We start from the raw sequence: 11,873 nt of genomic DNA, 5'->3' as shown, positions 1-11,873 counted from the left end.
TGGTCATGGTGTTTTGTGCAGGAATACAAACCCTGACTAAGACAGAAGTCAAAGGACAGTCTTTGTTGTCCACTACTGCATATTCCAGGCTAACTGGCCCATCAGATTCCAGGGATTCTCCTGGCTTTACATGCCACCTTGTCATAGGAGTTCCTAGACCTTGGACACTGAACCACAAGATTTGTTTTGCTCTGCTGGACGTTGGTTATGTGCTTTGATTTTATTGTAATTATGCCTTTGGTTCTACCTGTTTCAAGTAAGAAAGCATTTAAACTTTATTTTTTATTTTTTTGGATTCCGCAGTTAAAATTATAAATATGCCTTACCATCTCTGGCTCTGCTTGAATTCTGGCAGTTCAAACTCAGGCTTACACAGTGGATGCTTTATGTGCTGAGCCATCTCCTAGACCCTTCCATGAATTTTTTTTCTTTCCTTATATATCCCTCTACTCTTCCCTGTTCCCTTCCCACCTTCCTTCTCCCCCACATCCATTCCTCTTCCAGAAAATATCTGGCTTCCCAGGGACATCAACCAAACACAGCATGCAAAACAAGATACAGTAAGACTAGGCACAAATTCTCATCTTGTCAAGGCTGACTGAGGCAACCCAGTAGGAGGAAATGGGTCCCAAAATCTGGCAACAGTCAGAGACACACCTGCTCCCACTGTTCAGGGTCTCACAAACCACCAAGCTAACAGCTATAACATATATGCAGAGGAGTTAGTGCAAACCCATGCAGGCTCTGTGATTTCTGCTTCAATCTCTGTGAGCCCCTATAAGCCCTACTTAGTTGATTCTGTGGGCTGTGTTCTTTTGGTATCTCCAACCCCTCTGGCTCCTATAATTCTTCCCTTCTACCTTGGGGTTCCCTTAACTCGAAAATGAACATCTCCAATTTGGGCTCTCTGCCTGATGTTTGGCTTCAAAACTCTGTATCTGTTCTCATCAGCTGCCAGCATGCCTCGGGCTGGCTCTGTCAGAGTCCCTCAACCCGGGGGAGAAATCAGGGTCCCAGTACTCAGTTGGGCAAGGAGTTGGTGAGTGACAGACACAAACACCAGAGAATGTTAGATCTGAATGTAATTTCTCAAAGTGGGCATCAGACTTATAATACAAAAGAAAAACAAGGACATTAGGTGATACATTAGCCAAGGTTACAGTATATGTCAGATGCATAATGACTCTTTACAGAGAAATGCATACATAAAAGCTAACAGAGATCAGGCAGTGTTTACAACTGAGATAAGATCAGCCCTATCTAAAGTCAGCTATTCTTAGGAGCCAGGTGAAAGGGCTATACACCCAGGTGCTATTCTAATCTATTGTTTAACCCACCTCCAGGGGTCCCTTAGTAAATACCTAATTATGCTGTTCCTCTGGGCCTAGTGAAAAACATGCACCAGGGGAGTTCTGTTCTACTAAGCTTTTCTTGAATAATACAATACTCTAGTTCCTCCTTAAACCACAACCCACCTTCTTTCTACTATTATGTAATGTAGTCTGCCATACATGACTGTAATGAGAATTCTAAGTTTACTTTGTTGAACTAGCCCTGAGATTTCTAGTTCTTACCCATTAAACGGCAATGCCTGATTTATTTCACTATCTCTCTGGAGGGATTTCACCTGAATAAGTAACATTCTTAAGAAATTCCAAGCCCAGAGTCGGCTCAATGACTGCCTAGGACATTGGGACACTGGTGAAGGCCAGGAAGCAATGTTCAATCTAACTTAGTTATTTGTCAGATCATTCCATGGGGGCACCTATAATAAAACAATACTGAAAGAAAGCATGCAAGACCCTCCACACTATCGCAAGGACAAATCTGGACCACTTCTGTGCTACGGGATGCCAGAGACTCTCCACAAGACCAGTTTCCTTGAAACTTTGTGCCTCAGGACTGCAGCCAAGCTTTTGGACTTGTCACGCAGACTTTACTGGAGTAAGTGTGGCACCAGAGGAGGTCTCATTGATTATAATTAACCAGGCACCAACCATGATCTATTCTTAACCAATCTGTTAATGTGATTTTTAACTAGTGGAGTATGTTAATTAGCTTTGCATTCATATTACAATATACTTGAGAAAAGCAACTGAAGGTTTTTGTGATAGTTAAGTCTCCTAGTTAGCTTGACATAATTTGAAATCACCTAGGACACATACCACAGAGTGTCTCTGCGAGTGTTTGCAGAAAAGTAACGAAGGAATTCCCACTCTAAATCTCTGTGGTACCAGTCTCAGTTTCTTTTCAGGTTGTTATCATGAAGTACACTGATGACATAATATAAGAACAGAAGGGTTTAACTCACAATTCAAGATACAATTCTTCCTGATGGAGAAGTCAAGGAAGCAGGAACATGAAGCAGCAGGTCATATTACATCTGAAGTCAGAAGAAAAATGTAGTGAATACATGCTATGTCCTGCTCATTTTCTCCATTTCGTACAGTCTAGAATACACTAACCAGGGGATGGTCTCACCAACAATTAAAATGAATCATCTCACATCAGTTAACACCATCAAGATAAATCCCTACAGGTGTGCCAAGATGCCTATCCACCAGGTTATTCAACACTAACCATTACATATAAACATATAAACATTTATTCAGTCTGGGATCCCAGGCTGAATAAAAAAGGAAAAAGGAAGAATTCAAGTGGAAACCAGCATTCCCTGCTCTGCTTTCTGATCTCCACTGATTTGGATGCTGCATAATCCTATTCCCATGAATTCTGCCATGACCTTCCCCAGGTGATAGGCTCTACCCTTTCAAGATATGATCCAAAGTAAATCTTACTTCTCATGAATTGCTATCTGTCACAGTAATGAGAAAAGTAATTTATACAAAGTTGAGAGGTTTATTTTATGTCATGGTTCAGATAATTCATTCTGTTGTCTCTTGGCTCCATTGCTTTGGATCTGTGGTGAGGCAGAACATTGTGACCTTGTGAACTAGGATTGGATGAGGACACTCACCCTCATAATCTGTTGTAAAAATATGCAAGTTTAATGCAGCTGCTGTTAACACTTGTCTGCACTGGTAGTAGTATTTTGTGGGGAAAATGGTGAAGACTTGTACACTAGTAGAAATTGTAAGTTCCAGCAGGATAGTTGGTATGTGTTGTTGTTGTTGTTGTTGTGTTGCTTCAAAGATAATGTGGGGATTTTTATGTTTGCGAGTACAGTTATGAATGTAAAATAGGAGTGTGGTGACTCGGATATATATTGAACATTTAGAGAACATTCAGAGATTTTCAGTGTTGTGTGTTTCATCTTTTCTTCTGGAAATATCTTGGCTATTTTAGGGCTCTGTGAGCTTTGAAGATGTGGCTGTAAACTTCACTGTGGAGGAATGGGCTTTACTAGATCCTTCCCAAAAGAAGCTGCACAAAGATGTCATGGAGGAGACCTTCAGGAACCTGGCTGCTATAGGTATGATTGCGATCGTACCTTTTCTTGGTCAATAAGACTGTAAGTTGGTCTTGCTCAAAAATGTTGCTCCATGATTTGTAATATGGGAAGGTAAATTTGGTGGCTTTATCAGGCATGGTCATGTTATTCCATGAGTCTATGTAGAATCTGGTATTTTTTTCCTATTATGACTAAATCAGATTTCTCTGGGTCTATATTCTAGGAAAAACACAAGACCAGAACATAGATGAGGACCATAGATATTCTAGAAGAAATCAAAGGTAACTTTACCAACTCAGGATGATGTAGCTCAACAATCTGGAAATGGCCAGTAGGTGTTTTGTTTTGTTTTGTTTTGGGCCAGTAGTTTTTAAAATCAAGACAACTATCCCAATAAGCCCAACTTCAAGTTGATGTAATTTAAAGCATTTCTCTCCAAAAAAAAGTGCATATAGAATTGGAAATATTTACAGTATTGACATGATGGTGTAAGTGATACTTTCTAATGGTTTTATGTACACAAACTTGTATCAAAGCACAAAGTTAATAAAAAAATAATGTGTGTACCTTTCTTTAAGCTTTGAGTATGGAATACAGAGAAAATATAAAGCAATTTTATGTTTATTCTGAGAACAGTCTTCAAGATATTTTATGTATATAAAAATTTTTAAAATAGAAAATAGTTTTTGCTTCAGTATTTTGCATGAGGAATACTCAAGTACTTGGATATAGCAGCAAATATGAACCCAGCTATTAGAAGTTGAATTTGAAGGTAGCCCATGCATCATAGCAAGAGATTGACCTCAAAAATAGATAAGACTTAGATATTCATTGTTTCCAAAATAGTTAACCTACTAGAGGTATTAAGAAGTCTCATATGATTAGGCTAGTAAAATGCTTCATCAGGTAAAGGCATTCACTGCCAAATTTGACCTGAGTTCAATCCTTGGGACCCATATAGTAGAAGAGAGCCAACTCTTAAAAGCTGTCCTCCTGCCGGGCAGTGGTGGCACATGCTTTTAATCCCAGCACTTGGGGGGCAGAGGCAGGTGGATATCTGCCTGAGTTTGAGGCCAGCCTGGTCTACAGAGTGAGTTTCAGGACAGCCAGGGATACACAGAGAAACCCTGTCTTGAAAAAACAAACAAACAAAAAAGAAAACACAACTGTTTCCTACTTCCATATGCCCACCATAGCATGTACACACACAATTAGTAAATAAACAAATGTTAACACAAAAAGAAATCCTATATGAATATAATGCCTTAATATTACCTGTCTTCACATCCTGTAGAACCTTCAATCATATTAATAAATTCTCAGAAATTCTGCTTGTAGAGAATTTATAAATTTATTGATATGCTTTCCTTTTTTTATTTTAATTTTAAACAGAAATGACGTTGTGGAAAGACTGTTGGAGCATAGCAAAGGTACTGAAAGTAAAGAAATCTTCAGACAGATTCCAAACACCATTGTGAACAGGAAAATTTCTCATAGAACAATGCTTAGTGAAAACCCTGTGTACAAGGACAACATGCTCATTAGTCAGTCATCTCTTACTGCATCTGTGCCTCTTCAGACTCCACACAAACCTCATGAATATGAACCACATGGAGAGAACCTCTATAAATTTGGAGAATGTGAGAAAGCCTTCATTTATCCAGAATGCTTTCTGAAGCCTGAAGACAGTGACACTAGAAAGAGATCCTATGAGTTGAACCAGTGTGAGGAAATCTTCAAAAGTAATGATTACATTCAAATACGTGTGAATGATGAAACTAGAGAAGAAATATGTATAGATAAGCAGCATTATAATGCCTTTACTTATCCTGATTTTCTTCAGTATGTTGAAAAGGTCCACACTGGAAAGAAACCCTATGCATGTAAACAATGTGGGAAAACCTTTTCTTTTTTGAGTAACATTAAAAGACATGAACGGACTCACTCTGGAGAGAAACCATACAGGTGTAATATATGTGATAAAGCCTTCACTTGTTCAACTAACTTTCAAGAACATGAAAGAACTCATACTGGAGAGAAACCCTATTTATGTACACAATGTGGTAAGTCCTTTTCTTTTCTGAGTAACATTCGAAGACATGAACGGACTCATACTGGAGAAAAACCATACAGATGTAATGCCTGTGGTAAGGCTTTCAGTTACTTGACAAACTTTCAAGACCATGAAAGAACTCATACTGGAGAAAAACCTTACGTGTGTACACAGTGTGGGAAAGCTTTCACTTACTACTATTCATTTCAGACACATAAACGATGTCACACTGGTGAAAAGCCCTATGTATGTAAGCAATGTGGGAAAGCCTTCAGTTACTACAATTCCATTCAAACACATAAACGTTGTCACACTGGAGAAAAGCCCTATGTATGTAAGCTTTGTACTAAAGCCTTTACTACTCTCAGTTCTCTTCGATATCATGAGAGGATTCACAGTGGTGAGAAGCCCCATGTATGTTTGCAATGTGGGAAAGGTTTCAATTCTTCCAGTACCCTTCGAATACATGAAAGGACTCACACTGGAGAGAAACCCTATAAATGTAAGAAGTGTGGAAAAGTCTTTAGTGTGGAGAGTTCCCTCCGATGCCATGAAAGGATTCACAGTGGGGAGAAGCCCTATGTGTGTAAGCAATGTGGAAAAGCCTTCACTCGTCATACCTCCCTTCGATGCCATGAAAGGATTCACTGTGGGGAGAAACCCTATATGTGTAAGCAATGTGGGAAAGGTTTTATTTCTTCCAGTAACTTTCGAAAACATGAATGGACTCATTCTGGAGAGAAACTCTGTGTATGTAAACTATGTGGTAAAGCCTTCACTGGACATAGTTCACTTCAACGCCATGAAAGAATTCACAGTGGAGAAAAACCCTATGTATGTAAGCATTGTGGGAAAGATTTCTCTTCTTTGAGTGGCTGTCAAAGACATGAACAAATTCACACTGGTGAGAAACCCTATGTATGTAAGAATTGTGGGAAAGCCTTTACTAATCCCAGTACCCTTCGAAATCATGAAAGGATTCACAGTGGTGAAAAACCCTATGTATGTGAACAGTGTGGGAAGGGTTTCATTTCTTTTAGTAAGTTTAGAATACATGAACGGATTCACACTGGAGAAAAACCATATAAGTGTAAGCAATGTGGGAAAGCCTTCACTGGTCACAGTTCCCTTCGACGTCATGAAAGGATTCACAGTGGAGAGAAACCTTTTGTATGTAAACACTGTGGGAAATCCTTTTATACTTTAAGTGATTGTCAAAGACATGAACAGATCCACACTGGTGAGAAACCTTTCATTTGCAAGCAATGTGGGAAAGCTTTTACCCGGTCCAGTTCCCTTAAAATACATGAGAAGACTCACAGTAGAAATCCCTAAGTGTAGAACACGGAAAGGCATTCTTAGCATGACAATGCATAGGGCAGAGACCCAGGGCCATGTTGTCTGTAGGAATGCCTCTAGTCATCTTGATGGCATTCAAGTATGTAGTAGTTCATAGCATAGTGAGAAGCTCCAACATGAAGTCAATAGAGACACATACCTTAAATGGATGTATAGAGAAGTCTTCAGTTGGCTAACCTCTGAGAAAGTACCCAATATCAAGTTGTATATCAAAATTATCAAAACAGTTTACAAAGATTTATGAAAATTCCTTGAGTAATCAAATTCATTAATTCTTTTTAAGATCCCTGTGAATAAACACTAACTGGTCAATAATTCAGAAGATAAATCACTAGAATGTTTACTTCTAATTTTGACTCTTGTAAATAAATTTTCAGATGACCTAATCTCTAAGTGTCTTTAAGCAGTAAGGCATGAATTTAATGGGTTGTGTCTTTACAAGTCATGTACATTTCCTCTTTCTGTGTTGGATTCAAATGAGATGTATTCCTAATATGTTTTAGAGTAATGTTAATGAGCTGTTGAAAAATGGAATTTTATTTTTAGGCTTTCTCTATTGACATCATATGGGAACTTCTTATCTTTGATATTTTTGTATTTGTCTTGTTTTTGTTTTGTTGGATTTTCATTTGAGTCAGGGTTTTTCTGTGTAGCCCTGGCTACCCTGGAGCTGGTTCCTTAGACCAGACTGGCATAAAACTTGGAGATATATCCATCTCTGCTTCCCAAGTGCTGGGAATAAAGGTGTGTGCCACCATGCTGGGCTTTATCTTTGATGTTTATGCTGTATCTTTTCTATTCTTCTCATTGTTACTGCCAAATACTTGAAACAACTTAAGGGGAGGAGGGGAGAATTTCTTCCCTTCAGCTCACAGTTCATTATGGCAAGGAAGTCATCAAGTACAGGAGTTTATATCATTTTGTGGACACTAGAAACTAGTATGCATTATAAGAAGGACCAGTAGACCATTTCACAAGCACAGCTTTTCCCAATGACTTACTCCCTCCAATTATGTCATACCTCCTGCATATCACCTCTCCCAACTGTACCTCATGAACTAGCAGAGGGAGTCCTCTGGCTAGTATAGAGCCCTGTTGAGCTAATCATTTCTGGAAGTGACAAGGGATAGTTGTGTTACTTTAACCCTAGCATTGCACAGTGAAGTCCAGTTGATTTCTCAGATCAGATGGCATTTTGTATTTGATGTTTTATAGTTTGATATATGTTTTCTTGAAGATTTTGCACACTATACTTCTGAAAGTTCTGAACTATTTTGGCCAATTTACAGATTATCAAATGAAAAGATATCTGCAAATATCCTACCATAATCATAAGTTAGATAGCATATATACCTGCTGATATCTACCTTTAATGTCAAGTCATTGTTGTGTGCTTACAAATAGTGCTTACCCTCTATTCCTGAGTTAATCTCAGGTCAGGCTTGTGTTGTAACTTTGCTTTGTTACTTGTGTTTTACTCATACACATAGTTTAAGTGCCTTTTTACCAGAGACTGCAGGGACCTTACTTTTTGTGGATTAATATCTAATGAATTATGCAACCAACTCTGTCTGTAACCATAAGTGGCCATGTATTTTTGTCATTAAAATCACTTTCCCCCTTTTATTCTGTTTTGTTTTTTTAGACAAGCTCTTACTCTGAACCCAGGTGAGCCTGTAATTCACTCTTATTTCAAGGATAACAGGCCCAAGCCATTACATCATGCTTGAAAGTCATTCTTGTTTAAATTTCTGAAGGATTTGTTTTAGAGGGATCACTTGGTACTGAACATGAAATATCCCCCATACCACACTGATATCAAACATACTAAGGCACATGCCTGGCTACACTGTAGGTGTGAGCATAAATCTTTAGCACTTGGTATTTCTTACCCAGAAGGCTGCAATTGTGCAATAAAGAGAAACATAAGTCATGAGAAGAACTCGGTACAATTAATAAGGGCAGTAGTGGTTCTTTTCCATGTTTCAAAAGTACAGTTTCACCAAGAAGTATATAGTAGGTTGAAAATACAGTTGATACACTTAAGTTCGAACTCCAGAGCTAAGTTCAGTCCAGCTTCAGTATGTTCAGACCATTTCTATTAATCTATAGTTGAATAAAAGTGTAAAGCGATGGCTTTTATAGTATGTTGAATATATCATATGGTTCACCAAATACGTGTATTGAATGGCATCAGTTTATGTGCTCCCGAATCGGTGGTGGCTTACTATGCTGCTTGATACTATCCAACCAGCATCATGAGAAACTGTACTTGTATATCTCAACTTCAAATTGACCTCATCTTGAAAAGTGAAGATATCTTCTGTTGTGTGTTTTATCCCCAGCATCTTTACATGAAAAAGTCAATAGCAAAACCATCATGAGTCAATGATCACCTTTGCCTCAATTCAAATGTGTAATCCAGCTGTCCCCTGCATGTATATATACACTGCTTATATCTCCTGGGATTGTATTGCTTACTTTTGTATTGCTGTGATAAATCAGATGGAAGAACAACTTAAGGGAGGTCTCGGTTCATTGACTCAAAGAAGGCATGATACTACAGAAGTTAGGATCTTGCAGTGATATGTCTTAGTCATTGCTCTTCTATTGCTATGATGAGGCACCATGACCATGGCAAGTCTTTTTTTGTTTTTTTGTTTGTTTGTTTGTTTGTTTGTTTTGTTTGTTTGTTTTTTTGTTTTTTTGGTTTTTTTGAGACAGGTTTCTCTGTGTAGCCCTGGCTCTCCTGGAACTCACTCTGTAGACCAGGCTGACCTGGTCTCAGAAATCTGCCTGCCTCTGCCTCCCAAGTGCTAGGATTAAAGGTGTGTGCCACCACTGCCGGCAACCATGGCAACTCTTATAAAAGAAAACATTTAGCTGGAGACTTGCTTACAGTTTCAGAGGGTTAGGCCGTTGTTGTGGGGAGCATGGTAGCACACTTAGTTCAGCAGGTATCCTATGCCCTTATTTGAAAGTGTTGTACTAGGAGAGAAGCCCAGTTGTGAGTATAAGCATCTGGAGATGTTTGTAGAGGATGTAGAGATGTTTTTCATGGGAACTACTGAGATGCCTCAGTGAGTAAGAGCACTCATGCATAAGCATGAGGAACTGGCTTTGGATCCCAGGGCCCATGTAACAAGTTCAACCTAGTCTCATGCTTTCCTGTAACCCCAACTCTGAGGCAAGTGGAGAGGAAGATAGCAGGGGCCTGCTGGCTACCCACTTAATAGAAAAAATGCAAGCTCTAGGTTCACAGAGAGACCTCACTTTGAAGGAATAAAGTAAACAGTGATATAGGAGGATCCCAGTTCCCTCCTCTGGCCTCCAGATGTGCATCCGTGGGTATAAGCACATGAAGATGCATATGCCACACACACAATGTCTAAGTTACCTTTCTACTGCTGTAACAAAACACCATGTCAAAGGCAACTTATGAAAGAAAGAAATTAACTGGGCTGTTTCTGAGAGTAAGAGTCTATAGTGATGGGGCAAAAGCATGGAGGCAGAACAGTTGAGGACTCATTTTTTATTCCAAGTAGAAGGCNGAGAGAGAAGNAACAATGTAAATGGCAAGAACCTCTTGAAACCACAAATCCAGNCCCCAGTGACACACCTCGTCCAAAAAGAGCCACACCTCCTAATGCTTCCCAAACCTTTCCTCAACTGGGGACTAAATACTCAAATATATGAGCCTATGGGGGCATTCTTGTTCACCAGAGAGGGGAAGGTCATAAAACACAAGGGTTTTCTTGGTAGAAGGAACCAGCAGTATAAAGAACTTGATAACTCAGTGGTAAAGGAATGACCTATGTTTGATCTCCAGGACTCATTTGGTGGGAGGAGAGAATCAACTCCATACAAATGCCCTCTGACCTCCACACCCACACTATGGTGTGCATGCACACAATTTTTATTTTCTAATTTTTAAAGAGATTTACAGAGGAGGAGTGTACTGGCTAGTTTTGTGTCAACTTGACACAGCTGGAGTTACCACAGAGAAAGAGCTTCAGTTGAGGAAATGCCTCCATGAGATACAACTGTAAGGCATTTTCTCAGTGATCAAGGGGGAAAGGCCCCTTGTGGGTGGGACCATCTCTGGGCTGGTAGTCTTGGTTCTATAAGAGAGCAGGCTGAGCAAGCCAGGGGAAGCAAGCCAGTAAAGAACATCCCTCCATGGCCTCTGCATCAGCTCCTGCTTCCTGACCTGTTTGAGTTCCAGTCCTGACTTCCTTGGTGATAAACAGCAGTATGGAATTGTGAGCTGAATAAACCCTTTCCTCCCCAACTTGCTTCTTGGTCATGATGTTTGTGCAGGAATAGAAACCCTGACTAAGACAAGGAATTAGTGGAATTTAGTAAGTTCAGCTCTTAGACCCTGTCTTAGTCAGGGTTCCTACTACTGTGGAAAAAATCACCATGACCAAAAACCAATTTGGGGAGGAAAGGGTTTATTGCTTACTCTTTCACATGACAGTCAGTCTATCCCAGAGAAACTCAAGCAGGGAAGGAACCTGGAGACAGGAACTGAAAAAGAAACCATGGCAGAACACTGTTTACTGGCTTTTTCCTTATGGCTTGCTCAGCCTGCTTTCTTATATACTTCAGGACCACTTGCCCAGGGGTGGCACTGCCCACAGTGGGATGGGTACAAACACATGAATCACAAATTAAAAAAATACACCCCCCCACACACACACACCATGCTTGCCTGCAAGCCATTCTCAATAAAGCATTTTCTCAGTTAAGAGTCCCTCTTCCCAAATAAATATAGCTTTTGTCAAATTGACATAAAAAACTCACCAACATAGATTGTAAAAATTTCCCCTGTGGTCAGCCTCGCCTTAGAGGTGGAGTTTTGTACTTAGTGTTGTTAGAACTGCAGGCCTGGGAGAAAGAAGTTTATAGAAGAAATTCTACCTAATATTTTGTCTTTACTGATGAGTTGAGGCAACCATTTCTAAGGTGACATGTAGGCATCTGGATAGTCTCTCACAAATCAAGGGCACAAAAGAGACAGCTGGGTTTCATCATTTTAAGTGACAA

The 11,873-nt window shown here is 39.6% G+C and overlaps 1 protein-coding gene across 1 annotated transcript in view; it reads left to right on the top strand.

Annotated features, from left to right (window-relative positions):
• The window catches only part of LOC110289214 (zinc finger protein 14-like), an 11,712-nt gene extending 2,371 nt beyond the window's left edge, over window positions 1-9,341 (top strand). Inside the window, exons 2-4 of the mRNA XM_021155363.2 lie at window positions 3,307-3,433; window positions 3,636-3,693; window positions 4,805-9,341. Of these exons, the coding sequence (XP_021011022.1) occupies window positions 3,307-3,433; window positions 3,636-3,693; window positions 4,805-6,800 (2,181 nt within the window). The 3' untranslated portion in view covers window positions 6,801-9,341. The remainder of the gene's footprint in view (window positions 1-3,306; window positions 3,434-3,635; window positions 3,694-4,804) is intronic.
• Window positions 9,342-11,873: the final 2,532 nt, after the last annotated feature.

The sequence above is a fragment of the Mus caroli genome, unplaced genomic scaffold (assembly GCF_900094665.2).
Source record: "Mus caroli unplaced genomic scaffold, CAROLI_EIJ_v1.1 scaffold_15359_1, whole genome shotgun sequence".
Lineage (NCBI taxonomy): Eukaryota > Metazoa > Chordata > Mammalia > Rodentia > Muridae > Mus > Mus caroli.
The sequence above is the reverse complement of the archived record's forward strand: the minus strand, read 5'-3'. Positions and strand labels throughout refer to the sequence as shown.